This window comes from Fusarium mangiferae (genome assembly GCF_900044065.1).
Source record: "Fusarium mangiferae strain MRC7560 genome assembly, contig: FMAN_scaffold003, whole genome shotgun sequence".
Taxonomy (NCBI): Eukaryota; Fungi; Ascomycota; class Sordariomycetes; order Hypocreales; family Nectriaceae; genus Fusarium; species Fusarium mangiferae.
In genome coordinates this window covers 1712907-1738082 of record NW_024573923.1, presented here as the reverse complement: position 1 = coordinate 1738082, position 25176 = coordinate 1712907, and the positions used below count along the sequence as shown (strand labels likewise).

The 25176-nt window shown below is 49.7% G+C and overlaps 7 protein-coding genes across 7 annotated transcripts; 4 read left to right on the top strand and 3 right to left on the bottom strand.

Annotated features, from left to right (window-relative positions):
* Positions 1 to 2173: 2173 nt before the first annotated feature.
* On the top strand, positions 2174 to 2783 carry FMAN_04550 (uncharacterized protein; the record flags this gene model as incomplete). Its single annotated transcript, XM_041828728.1, has 3 exons — positions 2174 to 2221; positions 2286 to 2445; positions 2515 to 2783. The coding sequence occupies 3 exons, from the start codon at positions 2174 to 2176 to the stop codon at positions 2781 to 2783; spliced, it is 477 nt and encodes a 158-aa protein (XP_041679563.1).
* Positions 2784 to 3620: 837 nt separating this feature from the next.
* FMAN_04551 (uncharacterized protein) lies at positions 3621 to 5810 on the top strand (the record flags this gene model as incomplete). The annotated part of the gene is made up of 4 exons (XM_041828727.1): positions 3621 to 3698; positions 3797 to 3992; positions 4042 to 5634; positions 5695 to 5810. 4 exons carry the CDS (start codon positions 3621 to 3623, stop codon positions 5808 to 5810), a joined length of 1983 nt encoding a protein of 660 aa, XP_041679562.1.
* Positions 5811 to 6596: 786 nt separating this feature from the next.
* Positions 6597 to 9932, top strand: FMAN_04552 (uncharacterized protein; the record flags this gene model as incomplete). The annotated part of the gene is made up of 2 exons (XM_041828726.1): positions 6597 to 6901; positions 6980 to 9932. The coding sequence occupies 2 exons, from the start codon at positions 6597 to 6599 to the stop codon at positions 9930 to 9932; spliced, it is 3258 nt and encodes a 1085-aa protein (XP_041679561.1).
* Positions 9933 to 10332: 400 nt separating this feature from the next.
* Positions 10333 to 11644, bottom strand: FMAN_04553 (putative ATP3-F1F0-ATPase complex, F1 gamma subunit; the record flags this gene model as incomplete). The annotated part of the gene is made up of 4 exons (XM_041828725.1): positions 10333 to 10461; positions 10515 to 10648; positions 10704 to 11290; positions 11589 to 11644. 4 exons carry the CDS (start codon positions 11642 to 11644, stop codon positions 10333 to 10335), a joined length of 906 nt encoding a protein of 301 aa, XP_041679560.1.
* A 905-nt stretch (positions 11645 to 12549) lies between these two features.
* Positions 12550 to 15683, top strand: FMAN_04554 (putative TOP1-DNA topoisomerase I; the record flags this gene model as incomplete). The annotated part of the gene is made up of 6 exons (XM_041828724.1): positions 12550 to 12604; positions 12771 to 12994; positions 13060 to 14667; positions 14735 to 14986; positions 15040 to 15489; positions 15543 to 15683. The coding sequence occupies 6 exons, from the start codon at positions 12550 to 12552 to the stop codon at positions 15681 to 15683; spliced, it is 2730 nt and encodes a 909-aa protein (XP_041679559.1).
* An 859-nt stretch (positions 15684 to 16542) lies between these two features.
* FMAN_04555 (uncharacterized protein) lies at positions 16543 to 17721 on the bottom strand (the record flags this gene model as incomplete). Its single annotated transcript, XM_041828723.1, has 2 exons — positions 16543 to 17567; positions 17625 to 17721. 2 exons carry the CDS (start codon positions 17719 to 17721, stop codon positions 16543 to 16545), a joined length of 1122 nt encoding a protein of 373 aa, XP_041679558.1.
* A 6597-nt stretch (positions 17722 to 24318) lies between these two features.
* On the bottom strand, positions 24319 to 24662 carry FMAN_04556 (uncharacterized protein; the record flags this gene model as incomplete). The annotated part of the gene is made up of 2 exons (XM_041828722.1): positions 24319 to 24422; positions 24446 to 24662. 2 exons carry the CDS (start codon positions 24660 to 24662, stop codon positions 24319 to 24321), a joined length of 321 nt encoding a protein of 106 aa, XP_041679557.1.
* Between the last annotated feature and the right edge of the window lie 514 nt (positions 24663 to 25176).

Here is a 25176-nt window from a genome sequence, read left to right as displayed (position 1 = left end):
TGCAAAGGGCTGCAGGAGGAGAATCAAGCAGCAAGGCGGGCTCTTGAAAGTACAACACCAGACGCAGAGGCCAAACCGCCAGAGCGGGGAGGGGAACAAGGCTGTGAATAGTCGCAACTTACAACTCATGGCGGCAGTTTTGGCGGGGTAGAAAGCGACCCGTTTGGGTTTTGGAGATGGCAAGCTGGAGGAAAGGAAGACAAGATCGAGTCTATCCTCTGCTGATAAGACGAGATGATCTGCACCCGCACGGCAATTCGGTCTCACGCAAAGAGTGTTACAGTAAGTCCGAGAGGATGAAGCCTCTGGGATAACGAGAGTTATGTAAGAAGAGAAAGTAGGCGACGGCGACGGACAGGATGAGGAGGAGGATGAGGAGGTCCTTGTTAATTAGCTTGCGACACCTACCTACTAACTTTAGTAGCTACGGGACCCTCCACTGACGGGGCAGACCTGGGGCTGTCAGCAGCCCAGCCCAGCCCACCCAGAAGCTGCCCAGCAGAGAGCGCCGTATGCCACCTCTGGGGGACTTTAGCACTTAGATACCTACCTAGGTAGGCACTCCACTAGCGGGGTGCCACCATGAATGGCTATGGTTGGTTGCAGGTGAAGGAGTGTGGCTCAGGCATTTATGATCCTTGGGCTGAAGGCATCTCCGGATCCATCTGATGGATGCTGACAGGGAAGAAACCGCACCTGCAATACCGGTAATTGCAGGTGAGGCTGAGTCTTTGTGGATCATGATATATCCATTCCTGGAAGCAATCGTCGGGTTTTCGCTTAGGTTCGTGGCTGAGCAGAACAAAACTACCTACCTGCAGTAAAGGACGGGAGTATCATCGTAATTGATTGCTTCCATCCTTTCAAACCCGGTGGACAGGTTGCCTCTCAATGCACCCAGCCCTATGAGGCTGCTTACGAGCGTCGTTCCATAAGGCAGGGTGGTATTTCACATGGAGGCTACCCAGGTACTCTGCCTTGCGTGCTATTAGCGTACCCAGGCCCTGAAATAAGGTATGGAGGCCTCAGTGAGTTAAGTTAGTGGATGGTATCCAGAACCGTCAACTTGATCGTCTCGCCTCGAAGCTGGAGATCTTCAATTCTCATGCGCATCCTGCTGGTGGCCATCCATCTGGGCAGCGAAAGAAAGCGACCGGATATGGTCATAGCTTATCTGGGTGATCGTCCGTAAGCCAAAGGCATCAGCGATTAGCTGCTCACTGTGAGCTGAACACATAATGGATGTCTTTTGTGACTAACAAAGCATGTGGTGTAAACAAAAAGACGCAGCGTTGTTGGGACCATCCATGACACATACGTAATACATATGGAAATCTCTCAGTTGAATTTTATTCAACCTGGGCTCGAAGCCAAGGTAGTCAAAACCTGTGTAACTCCCATCGACTTACGTGGTACAAAGGTCTACTGTAACAGAGACCAGGCCAAGGTTAAATAACCGAAATCAGAGTTAATATAGATGACAGGTAAAGGCTAAGCATAGCTAAACAATAAACCCTCTATCTGCACTCTAATAGCTTCATGTCTTACTCAGATACTAATGAGACAAGTCGATCGAGTAAAGAAAATTATGGCATAGCCGTATAAGTTCACCCAATAGCACAACACGAATCAATTTATGGGCCTAGCTCAGCTAACTCTGGTCCATATCTTGACAATTATTGCCGATCTCCAAGACTGGGACATGATTGACCCTGGGCGCTACATCAGAAAAGAATGTAATGTATTAACTAGGCGCCTAGATAGCCCACAGTGATGGGAAAGGCCGACATTCCAATACCGACAAACACCTTGGGTTCTATTATAGAAGTCTGCAAACAACAGACTCTGCAATGCCTTGCTGTAAAGGAAGTGTTTCAGCATGTTTTGAACCAATCATACCCAGGTACCTAGGCATTCCCGAGTCCGGCTGTCCTCAGATCCATTGGCTGCCCAGGCCCTTCTTTCAACTACCATGGTGAAGGAGGGGGGTTCTCGATTGTGGGCGCAGCATCGCAAACGGCCCCTCATTGCCCAGTGCTTGACTGTTCCACCAAACCACGCCCAACACACTTGTTCGAAACCTTTCACCTACATCTGATCCTCCGCCAACGCTTCTTTTACGTCGTACGTTAATTAATCTAAACACCAGGGGAAAAAATCAACTTCATCGACGATGGCTGGAGCCACGCGGGATAGGCGTTTGGTCAAGGAGCTGGGCAAGGTTGGTTCTTCACATCCCTTCGTCAACACATCGTGGACTCGACTGACGCTCTTGTGCCCCGCAGATTCATAAGGATGGAATGCCCCCTGGTATCACATTGATAGAACGCAACGACAGTGTTGCTGGCGATTGGTTTGTTGATATCCAGGTTCTCGACGACAACCCGCTTTACAAGAACCAGATCTACCGCCTCAAGTTTCATTTCCCCAAGATGTATCCCATAGGTCCGTAGATGAATTCGCCATATTCTTGCACTACCCGTACATGGTTCAAATACTGACAATACTGTATAGAGCCCCCTGAGGTCACTTTTGACAAGCAAACCGATCGGTCGATTCCTATGCATCCTCACATATACTCCAACGGCATCATCTGTCTCGATCTTTTGGGTCAACAGGGTTGGAGTCCCGTCCAGAGCGTTTCGAGCGTATGCATGAGCATCCAAAGCATGTTGACGAGCAACGACAAAAATGAGCGGCCTCCCGGCGATGAGGACTTTGTGCGAGGCAATAAGCAACGGCCTCGAGACATCGAGTTCCTCTACCACGATAACACCGTGTGAACGAAATGATGCGGACTCGTCATATGCAGACGAATGCATGGGAACTCGGGATATAAATAGCATTCATTTGGCGTTCAGGACACACCATCTGGTCGTGACAGGAGATCAGCGTATGGGATATAGCATTTGCATTTACCGACGGAGCACAGTTGTTGAGATGCGCATTTGCATGCCTCGGGCTGAGGCTGGGCATAAGCATATCTGGTACAGTCAACATGGGCTGCTCAATGATGAATATCATGAAGGGAGCGGACGATGGTCTCCGCAAAACACAATGGCCGCCAGGTGTATGATATTTCTAGCTGCTTATGATAATTTTGAGAATCTGCTAGACATTCGTTTCACTGGGAAGCCATACGTCTTTCATTGGTTAATTAGCATCGTCATATACATCCCGCGACAGAGAGGAAGACGGCCGCTTACTATCACATGTATTTGCTCTTATGTACTACACGATACCACATCCTGGAATTATCCATCACCTGGGCCTCCTCATACTTTTCAAATCAGCAAGATTGACCTAAACCAGGTAATATAGACCTAACTTGACCTGACGGGACTTCAATTATAGGCCGGCCCCACCAATGAAGCGTTGCCGCAGTGGCTGGTGCAGCAGCTCCAGAGCCCCCTCCCCCACTTTACTGCCGTCATCCACACGCAATCTTACCTACCTACCTATAGTAGGTACCTATACTGTACGGAGTACCTAGAGCTCCATCATTCCGCACCCTGATCCATCCACTTGACCCGAAGCTGTCTTAAATCACTGGGCTCACTCACCTCGCTCCCTCTTGAGTTTCTCTCGCCAACCCTGCGCCATCGCGTTCAGCCGATCCCATGGCTCCCCGGATAGAATTCAACGTCGAGCAGATTCGCAACAAGGCGAGAAAGGATCTGTTGTATCTCCTGGAAGGCGTACGTTCCCACCGCCTTGCCCCACACGCTTTACTCAAGCCATTAGCTATGTGATTCATGCATCCGGCGAACTCAACTCACACCTTACTTCTGTGTAGGTTCGCGGGAAGAAGAATGTCGTTCTAGATCAAAGCCTAGTCGGGCCAATCGGGACTATAGTCAAGGTTGCTGTCCTTCAAGAATATGGAGTAGATAAGTTCTTCATTCTAGAGAATGACAATGCCGATACCAGCCAGCGCAATGTTGTCTTTATTTCTCGTGGCGAATGCGGGCGCCATGCTGAAGCTATCGCTGGTCAGTTGCCATTATGCGATGTGGAAGCTGCACTCTAACCCCCTCCTAGCTCAAATCAAGCGTATTCAGCGCGAAAGCCAAACCGGGCACGACTTTCACATATTCTGGGTCCCTCGCAGAACCATCGTCTCCGACAAGCTTCTAGAAGAGGCCGGTGTATTAGGCGACGTCAACATTACGGAATTGCCCCTATCGTTCTTCCCTCTGGAGAAGGATGTTCTGTCACTCGAGCTCGACGACTCATTCCGCGACCTGTACCTATCCAAAGACGTTACACCCAACTTCCTTATGGCCAAAGCCCTTATGGAGATTCAAAGAAACCATGGCCTATTCCCGCGAGTGATAGGGAAGGGTGATAACGCAAAGCGTGTTGCTGACTTGCTTTCTCGCATGCGCCAGGAGCTTCTTGCTGGGGAAGATACGTCAGAAGCCAACAAGATTGGGTTGACACCTAGCACAGCCAATGAGAGCGTAATTATCATCGATCGCGAAGTTGATTTTGTCACACCCTTACTCACTCAACTGACATACGAGGGGCTCATTGATGAAGTCTTCGAGATCCACAACAATCAGACTAAAGTCGACACAACAGTTGTCGGTGCACCAGCACAGGCCTCGGCAGCAACCTCACAAAGCAGAAAACGAACGATCCAGTTGGATTCGAGCGACAAGCTTTACGAACAATTACGTGACGCCAACTTTGCGATCGTTGGAAGTCTCCTCAACAAAGTTGCGAGGCGGCTGCAGAAGGTGCAAAGTGATTACGAGAGTAAACACAAAACAAAGACTATTGCGGAACTCAAAGACTTTGTCAGTCAATTGCCAGGATACCAACAAGAACAGCAGAGTGCGAGAATACACACAGGCCTCGCGGAGGAGATCATTAAACATACCCGGACAGACCAGTTCAAGGGTCTTTTGGAGGTCCAGCAAAATCTCGCTGCTGGGGCTGATCCGTCAAGTCAATTCGATGGCATCGAAGAATTGATAGCGCGAGACGCTCCTATTGCGCAAACCCTAAGATTACTGTGTATCTACTCGTGCATATCTGGGGGCATAAGACCTAAGGAATTCGATCAATTCAGGCGACTGATTCTGGAAGGCTACGGCTACCAGCATCTCCTCACACTTAGCAACCTAGAGAAACTACAACTCTTTTTATCCAAGTCGTCGCCTCTGGCTGGCATGATCCCTATCCCAGGTAACAATGCCGGCCCAACTGGAAGCAAGACGAATTATACGTATCTTCGGAAGCAGCTTCGGCTCATCGTTGATGAGGTTCAAGAGGACGATCCAAACGACATTTCCTATGTGTATAGTGGCTATGCTCCTCTTTCAATTCGCCTCGTTCAATGCATTCTGCAGAAGCAATATCTGCTTTCGGTGACTAAGGGAAACAGCGCCAACGCAGCGGGAGCGCCCCCAGGCGTCGGCACGCAGGGATGGCAAGGGTTCGATGAAGCTGTCAAACACGTTCGTGGGCAGACCTTTTATGAGCACCAGAAGGGCGAGGATAAAGCTGTCAAAGCGCGGGCATTGCTTTCTGGAAGTGGCAACAAGCAGACTGTCTTTGTTGTGTTCGTCGGCGGTATCACTTTCACCGAGATTGCTGCTCTAAGGTTTATTGCAAAGCAAGAAGAAGGTAAGCACTCTTACAGCCGCCAGGGTTGCTCTGAAACGGAATCTGACATTGCCTCGACAGGACGGAGAAATATTGTGATTTGCACAACGTCAATCATCAATGGAAACAAAATGATGGAGTCGGCGATCGAGAAAGAATCGTTTGCGAAGGAGAGCGTGCCCGTTTCAACGACCTGACATCCAAAGTCAGCATCTATACTTATGTATGATACCTAGAATATTGTCAAGTACTGGTTACCTGGTTTGGCGCATTTCGATGGCGTTTGAATGATTGGAGCAAAATACCAATTGCACTAATAAGTTACGGCGTGCAAGCACAGAGCTAATTCTTTGATGGATTGTCCCAGACCCCAACAACATGATGGTGAATACCTTGAAGATGAAGCTCATTTATACAAGTTTAGAGCTTGAATGTCGTCTGAATCGACTGCAGACCCACCTGTGGGAGGCGTCTGATTTGACCGTAGCGCCGCACGTGATTGAACTTGAAGGTTGCTTTCCTTATTCTGAGGGGCTGAATGGCTGACGATGGATGGCAAGTTCCTCTGAGGCAAAGGAGACAGCCTTTGACAACTGAGCTGTCTTCTGAAATAACTTACGCTGAAATCAGCCATGGACTAAGAATCGTCCAAAGAATCGATATCGAGAAAAAGCATGTCGCTGTAACGAGTCTGTTCACTCTAATCTTCTCACTGCCTACCTTACCTACCTTAGTACCATTCTCATTGAACGACGACGTCGAACGAGTTTAGAAGGTTGGTTATTTCATGCATGTCCTCTAAACTCCATAAACAAACAAGCTGACTATTCAGTAGGGTCCCGAGTTTTCTTCAGTTCTTTCGCATAATGCAACTTTCCTCATTTCATTCGGCTCTTAACAATACTCTTCCTTCCGCCAGACAGTAGCGGCCGCAGATTCAGACAGACCAATACCCGAGGAAACCCTTCGAAACCAACGCCGCTATGGGGTCAGACTTTGGGCAGAGCTTCCGCAAGGGGATTGGCATTAGGAAGAGAGACTTGGACGATAAGGACGCCATTGATTCGCTGACTCCGTCCGACACTATTGTCATGTCGAACCCTGCAGGTCGTATATCACCTCCAATCACCCCTGATGTAGTTTCGGTGCCTCAGTCGCGACAGACTTCGACAGAAATAGCATCTGAAATTGCGCCAGAGATTGTTGTGTGGACTGAAGATATGGATATCGACAACGCTAGTCACGTTGCGTCCGAAGATGAATTGTCAAGCATCAAAAGTTATGCCGAGTGAGTAGTCTAATGCCTCGACTTAACGTACTCGATGACTCGACAGAGTCTTTCAGACCCAACTCTAACTGTGCGCAGGGAGGCGCCTCCTCAGAACGACGATGATCCAACGCCAACTGTAGAGGACGCTATAGGCTCTCTTCCCTCGAACCTCACAGAACTATCAGACCTCTCATCGATACCTTCGACGGTGTCGAGTAAGGCTACTACCCCTACACCAGTAGATACTGATGGTGCACAAGAAGAAGAAGACCAAGACCAAGACCTTTCAATCGACGACCAGCCGCAGTCTCATCAACAATCACCTTCTCATGATGCCGAACGCTACAACTTCAATATCAGACCGAAGGCTTCGATACCAACTGATATGTCAACATACCAATATGCGTCAGAATGTGTCTCGGCCGCTGAGTCAAGCCGGCTCAACCCATATGCTTTACATCCGGAGGAATATCACCTCCTCCGTCATCACATATCTTATACGCAAGTAACAACATATCTCAATATTAGAAATGGCATCATACGGTTATGGTTCAAACACCCTTGGGTCGGTGTGACCCGGCTGGAAGCGGTTGGGTGTGCCAACGCTCGCTGGTTCGACGCAGCGAGTGTTTGCTATGATTGGCTTGTTCGTCGAGGCTATATCAACTACGGTTGTGTGCGACTCCCCGAAGCTGAGACAGACGATACTGTTGCGCCGATTGTCAAGAAACAAAAGACAATCGCTGTTATAGGTGCTGGTATCTCCGGACTGGGTTGCGCTAGACAACTCGAGGGATTGTTCAGGCAATTTGCTGATCGCTTCCATGAACGAGGCGAGCCTGCGCCTCGAGTGGTTGTGCTCGAAGGACGAGCCCGCGTGGGAGGAAGAGTTTACTCTCGTGAGTTCCAGACCAAACCGAAGGAAAAATCACCAGCTTTTGAAGGCAAGCGACACACTGCGGAAATGGGCGGCATGATCATCACTGGGTTCGACCGGGGAAACCCTATCAACATCCTGCTTCGTGGACAATTGGGACTTCCTTATCATGCACTGACAGCCGACACTACAATCTACGACAGCAGTGGAAGAGCAGTTGACCCTGTACGCGATCAACTCGTTGAAAAACTTTACAATGACTGTTTAGACCGGGTCAGCGAATACAAACATAAAAATCAACCTGCAAAACTTGTTGAAGGTAGACGGGACCTCATCGAAGACGGGCGTGATAGTCCTGGAGACGGTAGCAAGACAATGTTTCAGGAAGAAGAGGCTGCTGCTGCACAGCAAGATGCACCACCAGTGGCACAACAGAACATCCCAGCAAAGGTCAACCTGATACCAGTATCGTCAGACAAGCTCACGGGTCGGGTTCATATGGAGCCTGGCACTCCCGCGACTACTAAAGCCTCCGACAAAGCAAAATTGATGGGCTGGACAATACGAGACTCAGCCGACGGAGAGAACATTGATTTAACATTGGCAGTGAATGAAGAGGGGGCAACCTTGGGATCTGTTCTTGATAATGCCATTTCCCAGTACAAACAAATCGTAGGGCTGAATGCCCAGGATCACCGACTGATCAACTGGCACATTGCCAATTTGGAGTACAGTAACGCTACAAGCTTGCACAACCTGAGCCTTCCATTGTGGGACATTGATGCAGGTAACGAATGGGAGGGAAGCCATACCATGGTCGTGGGCGGTTACCAAAGTGTGGCTCGTGGCTTGGTTCACTGCCCGAACTCACTTGACCTCAAGACTAAATTCCCGGTCAAGAGCATATCCTACCATACTGGGGAGGGCATGGCGTCAGCTGCGATTGAATCCGAAGACGGCTCAGTAGTGGATGCTGATGCCGTGGTTTGCACTATTCCGCTCGGTGTTCTAAAACAGAATAATATCGTCTTCAATCCACCTCTTCCATCGTGGAAGACTGATGTCGTTGAGCGACTTGGATTCGGCATTCTGAACAAGGTCGTTCTAGTGTACGATAAGATTTTCTGGGACCGTGACAGGCATATCTTCGGCGTCTTGAGGGAGTCTTCAAACCGACTTAGCACCTCACAAAAAGACTATGCCGCGAATCGTGGTCGCTTTTTTCAATGGTTCAACGTATCCAACACGACAGGTCTTCCTTGTCTCATTGCTCTGATGGCAGGTGAGGCTGGTTTTGAGACAGAACATTCAAGTAACGACAGCCTTGTGGCTGAAGCCACGGAAGTACTACGCAGCGTCTTTGGCCAGGATGTTCCCTATCCTGTAGAGGCCATGGTCACCCGCTGGGGTTCAGATCGATTCGCCCGAGGTAGTTATTCTTCTGCTGCTCCCGGGATGCAGCCAGAAGACTACGATGTCATGGCCAGACCGGTCGGAAACCTCTTCTTTGCTGGTGAACACACCATTGGCACGCACCCAGCCACGGTTCATGGGGCGTATCTTTCTGGCCTAAGGGCAGCTTCTGAAGTGTTGGAGACCTTGATCGGCCCCATTGAGGTTCCGACACCACTGATACTGCCTCGAGACTCTGTGCTGCTGCGCAAGCGTAAGGAGCCTGCCCAAGATCAGCAACCAGCGCGACTCCAGGCCTATGAAAACGAGATTCAGACCTATATACAATCGAAGCTTGGGGAACGACCCTCTCGTCCAGCTAAAGTTGCGGGGAATGCGTATATACTTTATAGTAAGGATCTATTCGACGTTGCGAGGAAGAAGTGTGAGGAGAATCGGAAACCAGGGAAAGGCGGGCGTGCTGTCCCCAACGAAGTTCGGATCATGACTAGCAAGATGTGGAGGGACTCTTCGTCCGAGGAACGCAAGCCATATGAAGACCAGGCAACCGAGCAGAAGCGCGGGTACGCTGAAGCTGTTCAGGCATGGACCCGAGCTACTGAACGATGGGATCAGGAGGCCGCTGCGCTGCGAACAGCTTACGAGAAAGAGAATCCCTTTGGTACCGCCAAGATAGCAGAGATTCCTCACGAGAGTTCCAGCAAATATCGCAGGACGAGACACATAAGTTATGCGGAGGACAGTGACATTGGGCTCTGAGATTTGCTTCGACACATTCCATGCCCTCTCGATTAGGTGTTGATGGCGTTTCTGGTTTCTGTGACTTACGCTTTAGAGGCCACTCCGTTTTGGTTGTTGATCATTCTCAAAATATAATAGTATCGGTATTCGGCGTTTTCAGACGAGGATGGTCGACTCATAAGTTGGACTTGAATTCATCTAAGTTTTTTACAATGAAATTCTTACTTCCGATAACAACCATCGAGAGATAGTGTCTGTTCTGTGTTTCTTTTTTTTTGGACTGCCGTGCATTGATTGCATGGGCTACTAAGGAATTTATTGAAGGCTTTGATACAATGGGGGAAACCATATATGGATGGTAGCCCGATGACATTTGTTACAAAGGGAAGCATTACACCCCATCTTGTACTCCCACTCCTTACATGTCCGCAGAGGCAGTAGCACCAGTGATAATCTCAACCAGTTCTCCGGTGATGACGGCCTGTCGAGTACGGTTGAAGAGGATCTGGTACTTGTTGATCATCTCGCCAGCGTTCTTAGAGGCGTTCTGCGGGAAATTGTCAGTACTAGCCACGAGAGTCACAACTTAGTGATACTTACATCCATAGCGTTTCGTCGGGCAGACTGCTCGCAGGCGTGGCCCTCAGCAAGAGCCCAGTAGAGGGAGTTGGCAAGACTGTACTCGCGAAGGTTGCCAAGAACCTCCTCGTCAACCTCAAAGGCAGAGAAGTTGGCTATGATTATGAGTTAGACACATTAGCGATCAATTTCACATCCAGAGAAACTCACGGGACTGCTGGATAGCTTCCTCAGAAAATGCCTCAATCATGGAAGCCTCGTAGGTCTGAGCGTTGACGAAGCTGTTGTACAGAATCTTGATGTCGGTGTACTCAGTAGGAAGCTGAATAACCTGGTCGGCGATGGCCTGGGCGTCGGCAAAGGTGGGAACATCCTTTCCAATACCAGCGAAGCTCAGCTGGATAGCTGAGGCGTTGGTTCGTGAGAGCTGAGCCTTGGCCTTCTCACCAATGAGGACGAGGTCAAAGCCAGGCTGCTCGGCGTGAAGTCGGCGGACATATCGGGACAGACCAGAATGAATACCACCGCAGAGACCCTTGTCGGAAGAGCAGACGATGATGAGGGTCTTCTTGTCCTCAGTCTCGAGGGCCTTGGTCTCAGCGGACTCGTAGACCTCATTAGAGGTCTGACCGTACTTGCGAGAGTCGTTCATGGCGCGCTGGGCTCGAGTGAGCTTGGTGGAGGCGACGATCTTCATGGTGTTTGTGATCTTCTCGATGTTTCGGATGGACTTGAGACGGTCCTCGATCTCACGGAGAGTCGCATAGGTGGCAGCGGAGCTGGGGACGGCGGCGGCCCTGGAAGCGCAAAAAAGGACATCATCAGCATTTTCCTTCTCTTTTGTTGTTTTTTTCTCTCTGGCGATTATTGGTGATGACGGTGTTGAGATATTCCCCTCAGAGCATTCAATTGCCTCTCATAATTTTATTGCAACTCGGTCGGTATTGGGCGGGCGTATGTACTTGCGATGAATGTGGACGATGGTCGAGGGTTGAAGTGCTCAACCGGCAAACAAATCCTTGGACTTCCCGGCAGCCGAGAAAGAGCCACTGGATACTGAAGGGGAGACGGAAGTGAAGGAGGAGAGAAACTTACCGAGCATTAGCTGCGGCAGCAGCTCGGAGAGCTGGTCTAGCGGCTCGTGACAACATCGTGACTGAGGGTTAGGACGTAGAGAAAGAGCCTCTGCCAACGGTGGCCCAATTGATCGCGATATACGGATCAATTGATAGAGATGGGGTCGTGTAAGGTCGGAATATGAGGTGTATTGGTCGCTGCGGACTAAAGCATTCAGGTTTGCTCTCGCTATTTTCCCGGGTAAATTAGGTAGCCGACCGGAACTTCTAGGCGTTGTGTTTGTCCACCCTTACTTAGTACTAGGTACCAGTAATAAGGTAGACACAGCTCCAGCAATGATTCGGTACAGTCACGTGAGGCGGTCTTCAAAGCTCCACTTAAGCCGCAATCGCCGCAACCTTTTTTTCTTACTGCATGCATGACTAAGGCAAAAAGCTCTTTAGCCCCCCCCCGGTTTTCATCCTCCGTGTCAACTCTCCCTCATCCAATCATATAGCAGAGTTCTGCATTTAGCCCCATTACTGAGTCGCTGCAACTGCTGCGCAACACTTGGCTGAACCACTGAGAGCCAGCGCTGCAGTGCCCACACTTACTCTGCCTGTCTTTTCACTCAGGTGCCTTGTAGTCCCAGTCCTTTCTCGCCTCGCCTTTCCGTCGCCGGGTCCGGGCCTGTCTTGGTCTTGGCCTTAAAGAAAGCAGGAACGCCGCCTCTCGACTTATTCTCCCCAATCCCATTGTTGCTGATTCCCTCCTCTCCAGCTTTCGTGAATATCGTCAAACGCACCCTCTTCTCCTACACAAGGCGTTGAGGGGATAATTTCCTCGCGCTTTTTCCTTCGATATTACGTTTTTCCTCCGTTTGCAGAGGCCTGTTCTTCGTTCTGCCACGCTTTCGCATCTTCAATCCCAGTCCCTGACCTCATTGTACTTTGGTAGGCGACCAGCCACAGAACGGAAACTTGCCTTGAACTTCACAACTATGAGTTACAGCTCTGACGACGATCGCCCTCTCGCGAGGGCCAACGGCCATAGACGTGAGTTGTGTTTTTTTGTCAATTATCATGCTGCTTTGCTGGATTTTGTTCCCGCGCTCAAGGGTCCTCATCACGTTGGCGTTTTCAAAACAAAGTTTAGCTGCAACACCACCTACCACGCGCATGCTCTTGCTGGTCCCTATTCTAACACAAGCATTTCCTATAGTCTCCTCGTCCAAGATTTCTCGTGCCGAAGATGATGCTCTGGATCAGCCAGTGTCCAAGCAGGCTGCTAAAATGGCTGGTCTGTCCGTTCGCAATGGTCCTCTTGAAGACGCTATGGACATTGATGAACCGGCTACCAACGGAGCTAGCAAACGTAAATCGCGTACCTCTATCAGCAAGGTCAACTACAAGGACGATGAGTCGAGTGATGATGCTGCCCCTCTGGTTCGTTATCATGACACAGGAAAACCCTTCCTGTGGGGCCAGGTATGCTGACGATAGAATTGCAGGCCAAGCGGCAAAAGAAGCAAGCCAACAGAGTTCCCGAATCCGACTCCGACGATGAACCCATTGCAAGAGCCCGAGGGAAAAAACTTCCCCCTTCCTACGACGAGACTGCCTTGCCCGAGTCCTCGGGAGATGACGACGAGCCCCTTAGTGTGAAGCTCGCGCAAAAGAAGCGCGACATGGAGAAGGAAGCTGAGAAGCAAGCCAAAGTCATACGAGCCAAAGAAAGAGCCAAGAAGCCTGCGGCAAAGAACGCTGTCAAAGATGAGTCCGACGACGATGTCCCACTTGCAAAATCCTCAGCGAGTAAGCGCCGATCTAACGGAACTGCTGCGAAGCGAAAGTCGAATGGTGTCAAGAAAGAGGAGTCAGATTCGGATGCGCCCATCTCCAAGAAGGCCAAGGCTAAACCGACCTCATCTGCCAAGAAGGCCGTCAAGGCAGAATCCAAGAAGGCCAGTGAGAGTGAGGACGAAGAGGAGTATGCTTGGTGGAACGCACCAAAGAAGGAAAATGATGATATCAAGTGGACAACTCTTGAGCACAATGGCGTTCTTTTCCCGCCTGATTACGAACCTTTGCCCAAGCACGTCAAGATGCTCTACGATGGACAACCAGTTACTCTTGCTCCCGAGGTTGAAGAGGTTGCCACCTTTTGGGTTGCCATGATGACTCCTGCATCCTCCCATCACCTAGAGAACCCTGTTTTCCGCAAAAACTTCTTTGAAGATTTTAAAGAATACTGCGACAAGTACGGTGTTAGAGATGCACAGGGAAAGAAGGTCGCCGTCAAATCGCTCGAAAAATGCAACTTCGATAAGATTTACGCATATTGGAGCGAGAAGGTGGAGCAAAATAAGACAAAAAACATGACCAAGGAGGAGAGGGAGGCTGCGAAGGCGAAGAAGGATGCCCTTGAAGCCCCCTTCACTCACTGTTTATGGGATGGTAGAAAGCAGAAGGTTGGCAACTTCAGAGTCGAGCCTCCCAGCTTGTTCCGTGGACGTGGTGAACATCCCAAAACCGGCAAAGTCAAGCAGCGTGTCCAACCCGAACAAATCACCATCAACATCGGGAAGGGTGCCAAGGTCCCCGAACCTCCCAAGGGACACAAGTGGAAGGCCGTGCAGCACGACCAAAAGGCAACCTGGTTAGCCATGTGGCAGGAAAATATCAACCAAAACTACAAGTACGTCATGCTTGGAGCTGATAGCGATATCAAAGGCCAGAGTGACTTCAAGAAGTTTGAGAAGGCACGGGAACTCAAAAAGCACATCGACAGAATTCGCAAGGACTACACCAAGGAGCTTAAGAGTGAAATAATGGCAGATCGTCAACGAGCCACTGCCATGTATCTGATCGACAAAATGGCACTTCGAGCTGGTAACGAGAAAGACACAGAAAACGAGGCCGACACTGTGGGTTGCTGCTCTCTCAAGTACGAGCATATCACACTTGAACCTCCAAACAAGGTTACATTCGATTTCCTCGGAAAGGACAGTATTCCGTACAGGGAAACTGCCATTGTTGAGCCTCAGGTCTTCAAGAACCTGAAGCTTTTCAAGAAGGCGCCCAAGACTACCGGAGATGATCTCTTTGACCGCCTCAACGTCAGTTTCTTTGCTTTCATTTTTCCCTTTTCGTTGTATGAGAATTTAGTTGCTGACAGAATTACAGACGGCTCAGCTGAATAGGCATTTGACCGGCTACATGAAAGGTCTGACCGCCAAGGTTTTCCGTACCTACAACGCTTCCTGGACAATGTCAGAGCTGCTCAGGAAGCTCGCTTCGGATCCTCGCTCCCGCGGCACAGTTGCTGAAAAAGTAAAGCTGTACAACGACTGCAACCGCGAGGTTGCCGTTCTGTGCAACCATAAGCGAACCGTTGGTGCTGGGCACGAGCAGCAAATGGCCAAGCTTGGTGACAGGGTAAGTCTGACTTGTGTAAAGGTCGACCACGCCAGATACTGATTCTTTTCTAGATTAAAGGCCTCCGCTACCAGCAATGGCGTACAAAGATGATGATTCTCGATATTGAATCTAGTTACAAGAAGAAGAAGGGTGCCGCCTGGTTCGAGAGGGATGAAGAATTAAATGACGACTGGGTCAAGGAACACCAGCAATTCTTACTTGAGGAGCAGCGTACAAAGATCACCAAGAAATTTGAGAAGGACAACGAAAAGCGCAAGGCGGACAAGGAGAAGCCTCTTCCCGAGAAGGAGCTGAAAGAACGTCTTCAGGCTGTTAAGGAGATGGAGGCCAAGTTCAAGAAGGAGAACAAGACCAAGAAGGTCGAGGCTGAAGGCAGAGGCGTTACTGTCGACAAGCTTCTAAAGGCTGTGGACAAGTTTGATGAACGCATCAAGACGCTGGAGCTTCAGGCCCAGGATCGTGATGGCAACAAGGAGGTAGCCCTCGGCACCTCCAAGATCGTGAGTACCACCGAAAACATGTTGAAATTCGTTGGCTGACTTATTATCCGTAGAACTACATTGATCCTCGCCTTACAGTGGTCTTCTCCAAGAAGTTCGACGTTCCTATCGAAAAGTTCTTTTCCAAGACTCTTCGTGACAAGTTCCGGTGGGCCATCAAGTCTGTTGAGGATGAGGATGACTGGACCTTCTAAGTTCTCCGTGAGGGTGTTGGCGTATAAAAAGAAAAGTGCAGGAGGTTCTTGGTTCTATTGCTTTTATACTAATTTGCTTGCTTTTTTTTTCTTGGAAGTTTTGTAAGAATACTCGGATATTGCTTTCGACATGAGCCAAGGCGAGGATAAGGAGACAAGAGGAGAAAGGACACCGAGCGAAGCGCGAGCTCGCGATGTTCTTTTTGGGTGCAGGGTGAACGGCTGTAGAAGGCAGAACGCAGACAACGAAACTCGCAGGCGCTGAGATGGGTTTCTCGGAGCATATAAGGGGTTTGTTGGCAGCAGAGATTTTAGTATCATAGAAATCATACCTATAGAACAAGCACTTGGCATGCTATTGGAGTTTGGTGGCCACTGGGAAGGGGTTGACTCCATCCATGGCTCTGCTAAGGCTCAAGCATGGACGAGAGGGGCACGATTCTGATACTAGTGCTATCTTTTTCAAACATTTGTATGACCAGAAGAGTGTGTTTACCATTTTGGAGTGTATCGGTCCTCGTAGAATATGTATTGTATGTTGGTTCTTTCATTATACACCGCCTGTCTATCTCATGTTTGCCATGTGTCTATTCTTTACAACCAAAAGTATTGCGCCATCGCTAAGAGCAATATGTCAAAACCCAAATATCAACCAATCGCAACTCAGTGCCCCCAGTTCCAGAAACGCCAGCCAACCGTGCCATGTAAATAAAGCATCACATCCATACATACTTGCGGTGTTGTCTAGAAGTCATGATATGTCGGTCAATGTACATGAGCTCAAACACAAGACAAAACATGGTGTCGAATCGTAATATATAGGTCATGTACCGTGAAGTGAAGTCAGGGTGTTTCTTCTCTAGAAGAAACGACCAGCAAATGTCATGATGCCGGCCAAGAAGGGTATAACAGCAATAACGCTGTGTAAAGGCTGAAGAACGAAGGCGCTGTTCTCGGCGGGAATGATTTTCCCCTTGGCGTTGAGCCTCCAGCCTGAGGGGATAGCTCCGCCAGAGGGTCGGGAGCCGGTCCAGGGCCATCCCGTCTGTGTAGCTGTAGCGGGACTTCCGTCCTCGGCGATACCTCCGACAGGAACGTTTCCGTCTGCTGTAGCGACAGTTCCTTGGGCGGTGGCAGTGACGGTCATGGCATCGCCGTTTTCGTTGCCGTTGATCTCACCGCCGACAGATTCGATTGACTGCCAGGAGCCAGATGTATCCTTGTATTTGTACTCGTCACCAGTTGAGTAGTCGGTGACAACGACACTCTTGACCTTCATGGTGAAGGGACCTTTGGAGTAGTCTGTAGGTCCACGGGCCCATTTGACGGTACCTGCGGAGTTTGTATTGGGGTCACCACCAGCCCAGGCGCCAAACTTGACTTGCATCGGAGTTTGGGGGTATTGATTATCCTCGGCGTCGCCAGCGTTGAGGGTTCGGACGACAGTGCCGCCAGCCATCCAGACGATGCGATCCTTGGTCCAGTCGATGGTGTATGTAATCCACTCGCCCTGCGTGTTTGTCACGTCGTGAAACTCGCCGCGGTTGTAAGAGGTCGTCTGGCCCTTTCCAAAGTAGTTTGACTGGATCTCGTCATTATCGGAGCCGAGCCATTCAATGTCGATCTCGTCGAGCACGTCGGACTGGAGAACGAGCGACGATACGATACCGGCTCCGGGAGCAGCCTTCATCGTGATCTCGACGCGGCCGAACATGATGTAGAAGAGGGATGCCAGCTGCGGCGCGTCATTGGCGCGGGCGACGGTGAAAGAGACGCCCTCGCTGTCGTATTTTGGCGATCCGGAGGCTGCGAAGGAGTTCACCTCGCCTTTGGAGAAGTCGATGTCGATGCTCATGCCGAGGGCATCGTCGCTGGGACAGTTGCCTATAAGTGTCTGATTAGTGGGATGATGGGGTTGACTGGTGGATCAAGTGTGCGTACTGTTCTGGAGAGGATTGCATTTGCTCCATGTCTGGGCTGAGACTGTGGTGGCAAGCAGCACTGTGGCTGCGATCGAGACTCTGGATATCCATCTCATGTTGGGCTGTATGTGCTGTGGTGGGTAGGTATGGCAATGTATGTACGGAGGTGAACAAATAGTTTCGAAAAGTCAACGTCGTCGATATGAGTATTACTCTGTTCTTCAACTCGTCTCGTATCGTTGTATCAGTACTCGATAATGTGCAGTAGTAGTAGTAGTAGTAGTAGTAGCACAAGGAAACAGACTCGAGGTTTATGGTGATTGTTGGTGCAAGGGGAGGAAGAAGTGGTGAAGATGCAGGTTCCCGCTCAAGACTAAAAAGCGAAATATTACGAGCAAAGACAAGACACGTCACGTCACACGCTTGGCATTGATAATTCAACGCTCACCGTTTTCCGGTTTCTTCTTGGGCTGCCGCGTAATAGCAATTGGCCCCGTACTTGGTTGTTTTGGCGCCCAAGGATGATGAACTGGGAGGTTGGGAGCGTTTCTTGTATGTTAGTACTCCGTAGATATTGGGATATTAGTGCCGTACCCAATTCCGTGATGCCGGGTGGCTGGGAAATCGGGTGGCTGGGCTGGACCGGCCCGTGTGGCGCTACGGGATCCCGGCACCGTTGTTGAAAGTTTGGTTACCCTGTACCGCAGCGGTGTCTGGTCCATGAGCTGATACTGGTATCAGCCACCCACCACTTGACATCCATAGATGGTATACGGACGAGTCCAGCGTTGCTAGGTTCGTGTATTGACCTCGTCAATCTTCTCAATAGCCTTGCAATGCATCGGCATGGTATATGTGTCCAGGTCCTCACTAAAAGAAGTAATTCAGTGGCCGTCAAGTTTTAGACCTAAAATCTCGCCATGATCCGTTCACAGTATACGAGCCTCCACTAATTCAAAATCGTGATTTTCACGTTCGTTGCGCGCCTTCTCAGTGTCGGCCTCAACCTCAGCTTGTACAGCATCAAGAAGACGAAAAGGTGGTTTGTTTCAGATATACAGGACAATATCTCCCGCACATATCAACTACGCGAATCCTAAAATACAAGCTGGTCTCGCACTGATCTCGATCGTTGTAACGGCATGCAACGAAACATCCCTTGCCGAAGTCTAAATCGACATCACTCAATCAGAATCGATCGATCAATCTACTGGCATGTTAGGGCTAGATGTTTTGTCTCGCGAAACACTCTAAAATGCGCGCCCTCGCATAAAGCGTACAGCCACAACCACTCTATCCAGACCAGATCCAAGACCTACACGTGTAAGCCATGTCGCAGATCAGATCAGCCCTTGCATCATCTCTGGCACCATCATCACTCGCATATAAGCCTCCATACCATCCCTCTCCCTCTGCCACGGAATTTGCTGGAATGGTACAGATTGCTTGTCTGCCCAAGTCAAGTACCCTACACCCTCCATCTATGAAATCATCGCGACTGGGATGACATACACAGCCTACACCGACAGCAGACAATCGAGTCACCGACATTTTGACCACCCAGCAAGTGGGGGGGAAGTAAAAGAAGAAAGTTGACGAGAAAAAAGACGAAATCAGTAAAACTCCCGTATCGACAAAAACTTTGCTTCCCTCGAAAAACCAAATACATCGTACGTGTCTGCTACATGTGCTAAACTGGGCCGAGTCTAAGCTCCCGGGTGAGACAAATAAGCAAAGCATTCTGAATGCGAGTGAGCCAGAAGAGACGTAGAGAAAAGGAAAATCAGAAGAGCAAAGGGTTGAACACCACATACCCGACACCAGAGCCATCCCACCTAACGACAGATACATACAGTACTGTATCCGTAGATAGATGATCAATTCCAGTCCGTGATAGATACATACCCTATATGCTAACTCCATTATGCGTCTGCTATGTAGACTACGGAGCATTCATGACAGCATCTCACCACACAAACGCTGCCCTCGCATATGCAGGTCCAAAATATGATCCACGACCTGTCAGCAAAGACAGGCAAGCACCCAATCAGCATCTCCATGTCCTTTGTGAAAACCTTTTTTCAAAAGATCTTTCATGTTATCCCTCGCATATATCACAAGTGACCGCCATTCTATGTACTGTACAGTACGTCGCGTCTGGTGGGCATACATAAACATTCCCGACGGTACAGAATTTTTCCCCCGTGCTCCTTGTACTCGTCGGACCCCGATTGATTGACCGTGATCCCTTGCTTCTCTTTCCGTGCCTTGCCGCCACATGAGGCCATTCGGGGATATTCCTCTCTCTTACTGCTTACATGTCCCGCAGTGAGAGACAGTCGATTCCCCACCCTCGCATACCGGCCTCACTACTTCTCGAGTACTGCATGCCCTACTGCACCCACAGACAGAGAAAGAGAGAGAGAGAGAGAGAGAGAGAGAGAGAGAGCACTCCCAAGTTGCCTCGTCTGCACTGCAGGCTATGGAACCAAACATGTATCAAGACGAAGCTGCTTGGCTCGGCAGATTCAAGTCAGTTTGCTCATGGGCTAAACAGTCGACAAAGCTCGACATGTCGTGCAAACTGTGGAGGCATGCAATAGTTGATGTTGAAAACCCTAATTCACATCGTTGACACGTCTGTGTTATGTACTGAACTCGAGCATTTGACGTCAAACGCTCACTTGTTCGACATGTTTCAGACATCCACTCGGATATCTCCAACGCTTTATTTTGTCCCCTCGTCATTGGCTCGATCGTTTCATCTTCAGCTGAGCAAATCTAAACCTTTATCTCGGCCTCGTGTCATGTTCCGTTGCTTGCCCCCCTGCCTACCAGTATACTGTTTAGGGCGAGGCCAAAACTGACATTCTCCGGGCATGTGACATGCATTATTGGACACAGTCCATGATCCGTGACCGCTTCATCCAGGCAAGACTTGCTGGTCGGGACATGATAGGACCGTCATGGTCCATCAGAGGTCCAAGATGCATAACCATGAGAATTGCAAATGGCCCTCGCATATATCAGTCAGTCATATGTAATGTATCACATCATATGATGACCTGTTGCGAAATAGCGATAAGAAAACGTGATATAGACAAGAAAAAAAGAAAAAAAGAAAAAGAAGAGAATACTGGAAATGGTTTATTATTAAATTTTTTTTTAAAGAAATTATTAATAAACTATAAAAAAAAAAAAAAAAAAAAAAAAAAAAAAAAAAAAAAAAAAAAAAAAAAAAAAACTTGAGGCAAAAGAGACAGCAGACCAGGACAAGACAGAGAGCAGCGCAAACAGAACAGGACAGGGCAGGACGGGATAGGATAGGATAGGATAGGATAGCACAAGACAAAGCAAATAATTAGCCGATCAGTCCTCGGTAGGTAAACATGGTGAAGCCATAACTGAGTCAACCTGCGGAGTGGGGGTTCAAAGTCGATGAATTGGTAATTACTCTGTACGGAGTATCTATGTCTGTATCTGTATCTGTATCTGTATCTGTATCTGTATCTTTGCCGTAGCTCGCTCGTAATCATTACATATAGGTCATAATGATAGACTGTTATGCCGAAATGACACACCATCTCAGCTATCGGCATCATTAAACTTAGTCTGGGCATTGAGCCGTTGCCCTCAGACCTCATCAATCAGACTCAGACTCTTGCGGACCGCACCTCGTCCGTCCACCTCATACCGACGGGTTGACCCGGAGCTGCCGTGCGCATCAAAATGGGTGGATAGATTTGTAAGTACGGGATCTAGAGTATGTCCATCAGTGACAAACGATAACTAAAGAGTTTGCCATCTTATCCTGAGACTGGTATGGTTCGTCCGCGAATATCCCCAAGACCCAAGTCATCATGCTATCTTGAAATATATCGGGTTTCGCCACGTTTGATTTGAATTGCACCGTCGTATCGAGCCTCCGCTTCGTCTCAGAGACCCAGGCAGAGGCATAAAGAACGTTCGTAAAGACCCATTAACTACGCACAGGCACATCTGACTCTGACAGAGGCGAGCCATCAACGCATAGACGCATAATAAGAAAGAGAGAATCCTAGATTCAGATGCTTGCTCGCCAGGGGTGGGACGGACGGACGGGTGGGCAGGCTCGGGCTCAGACTCAGACTCAGAGGCAAGGCAATCAATCTTCCACCCACCTACTCCAGGTACACCCATACCTGAGACAGACACTGCCCTTCCATGCGGTGTGAGAAGTGAGAATCAGAATGAGAGAAGAGGGACAGACAGAGGCAAACAGAAAAGGCTTGCAATGAGGTGACGAGCCGTTTCTCTTTTCTTTGCTTTTCCCCCCATGCAATGGATGCTTGCAGGCTAGCCTATGGCGGTACGGTGTGTAGCAAAGTATCAATCCTTGGGCGTGAGACCACCAGACGTTGAGCCTTTTTTCCTTTCTTTTTTCCCTTCCGATTGTCGGTAGTTGTCACATGAAAAGAGATGCCACCGGGTTCTGTTCCCGTCTTCTCACATCCTTGAAAACTTTGCTTCTTCTTTACTGTTGCTGATCATTGCAACACAGTACATCGCAAGCTAAACCATTGCCTCTTGCGCAAGGTATCAAGGCATGTATGTATGTACGTATTCAGTGATTGCTGCACACCAATGCGTTAGTAGGTATTAGTCGAGCGTCGCGTTCGTTTGGTTCATCAACTATAATGATGCTGCGAAATTGCGGACCCTCTGCAGGTGCAACATCAAATTATAGTCCAACAAAGTGAGGCTGTTTGACTTGTATGTACACAGTAGCTATGTAGTAGGTAATCCAAACCTCTCTCGATCCATACCGAGCGTCTCATGAAGCAGGCATCCCAATCACATTCAATCCATCACTGCGCATACTGGTAGATTCAAGTCACGCACGGAGCCTTGACCCCGACGGCATCTCAAGCCTGTTCCACGTGGGTTGGTAGGTTGGCAGCTTTCATCGAGGGCATGCCCAAGACCGTGCGGTGTCGGTTGATAAGGTTGGCGGAAAGGCCACCAGACTACTCACATTGACAGGCCGTGCTAGCATTGTAGACTGTTGTTGTACCAAAGACCAAACACCAAAGCAAAGGCTTGCTGGATACGATTGAGGCAGAATCGCTGTTCCGTTGTGGCCTCTGCATCCGTATCTCGCTCGCATCACGCACACACCGGAAGGATCTGTTGCCATGAGGTGGATTGTGCCTGATGGTGAAGCTCCAAGTGCTTCATCAACAGCAATGTACAGTGTCTTGCATCAAACAAACCACAAAAGAAACTTGCTTGACTCGGATGGACCGAGGCTCTTGACCTCCCGCTCCATACCTTCGTAGATCGTCAACATGGATTGATGGGAACTCAATCCGAACCAGTTCATCTTCTCGAGCGTCGAGGTGTGATCCTGCGCGATGCTGGGGTGCGATGTGAAACCTTCGAGAAGTCCCAAGGACATGGTCGGCGGAATGGCCAGTCGTCTTGGACAAGGTGAGTATTATTAGCGTTGGCTCCGGTTACTATCCAGCCAGGGGTACCCCGGCCACCAGCTGATTTTGAAATTTCTCCAGTCCTCTACACAGACGGGCAGTCTCATTTTATCTCTGTGGTATCACGCACTTGAGATGACTCGCGGTTGAGTGGGCCATCCGTTCATATCGACTTTTATACATAGACGGAACAGTCAAATCGAATCGTCCATGTGCAACTATCACCACCAGCCAGGCACGTCCGATCCTGCATCACGGGTCTAGCCAGCCATCTCTCTCTAATCAAAGGCCAGTCTGCGACTTTGATTTTGAGGAGCTGCGGGAGTGACAAGGTAACCCCACTAATTCTCATGCTGGGTGCATGAACGCATTGGACTGCCGGGTGTCCTGGACCTGGCCTGGCCTGGCTGGGTGCTGGGGACCTAAGACATGCTGTTGATCAGTATCTGGCATTCGCTTACTACCCTCTGTTAATTCAGGCATCGTCTCACACCGAATATCTGCCAGTCCACGAGGTTTGCCACGGCGACACCACCTTTTAGCAAAGACGAGAAACATGAGATGGCCTGGACGGGTCGTTCACACGTAGCCACTAGCATCAACCCATGATTTCCATCAAGCTGAACTATAGATTTGACTCCGGTCAATCAACACGGGACGACGACACTCTTTGGGACTGGCTAGCACCAAACCAAGTCAGGCACTGTCTGTATGTGAACAATCTTGAGTCCTGAGAGGCGATCTTCGAGAATCATGCCAGTAGGAAGGGTCCGGGCTGAACAACCAGCATATTGATTCGTTCGAGACTGTATTTGGCCGGGCTGAAATCCGGGGAGCGTGCCAAAGGCCGGAGGACAGGGATCATTACAGCCTAAGTCTCCGGGGACCTTATCAACCAGACTGGCTGGCCACACGGCTACCTATCCGGGCCGTTGCCAAATCTCCAACGAGTCCCGCCAGTCCATCTCGAAACAGGGGACCCCTTGACTGTGTGGAACCACCGGGGACACCCCTTGTTCGACCGCCCATCAGGGTCCCATCCCATCCCACCCTAGACGGTACGGTTGACCCAGGCCCAGGTGAAGCCAAGCAACTCGCCTCCCAGAGACGCTGTGCCGGGACGTCACGTTGGTATCGACAGATGTGTTGAGAGGTTTCAATGTGAGAATTGACTGCACGTCTTGGAATGTCCGCTTCTCTAGACGAACATCGGTGGCTAGTTTTGTCAATTGAATGAATACATGTTCAAGAGTATTGCGCCACGGCGGAAAGGCACTTGGGATTCCCAATGCGAGAACTTCTCTCGCAAGCCCTGGCAGCCGCGGACACGGATTCAGATTGCCTACAGTCTGGGGTGGTTAGGCGTACATACACAGTTGGTAGCTCGCGGAACAAAACGAATCCAACACGCCGGATCCTCTCTTTTGCCTCGCTCTCAAACTGGTTAGCTCCCACTGATATCCAACTCGGCCAAGCTTGCACATCCGTTGCTGTACCAGGATGTCGACACCCGGCTCCGCGAGACCAGAGCCTGCCACTAGCAAGACGACGGAGCTGTCGATGCCCTCAATGTTCAGGGCTTGTGCCATCTTGTGGTCTCTGCACGACGGCGGTGTCGATAGCTTCAGAGCACGTTCTTATAGAAGCCTGTGAGGTGAAGAGAGTCTGCAAAAGGCCCACAAAGAGGATCAGTGGAGCTGATAACCCGAGCGAGCATACCTATGTACATACATGCATAGGTAGTAGACTGACAGGCGGCCCAGTAGCCCAAAACTCTTCAACGTAGTTAACGCAATCGAGTAGTCGCTTGCCACTGATATCATGTTTGTAAGTGGCCTATGGTGATTACTGGTTGCATTTCTGGGATCCTCGCTTAAGATAGGCCACAATGATGCACTGGAAAATCCTTTCGACTGGCCAGAAACCATGAACAGCGACGTTGTCTTGTACATAGCTGGTCGACGCAGTTGGTGATCTCTCTCTGATGGGCTACAATTCAATGTGATCTAGGAATATGCGATGCGCCGCCCGCCTTTTAGGCAAAGGCAGGACCTTGTTCTTTGGCAATCTGAGAGGCCTGAATATGTTTGTCTGTGGCACAAA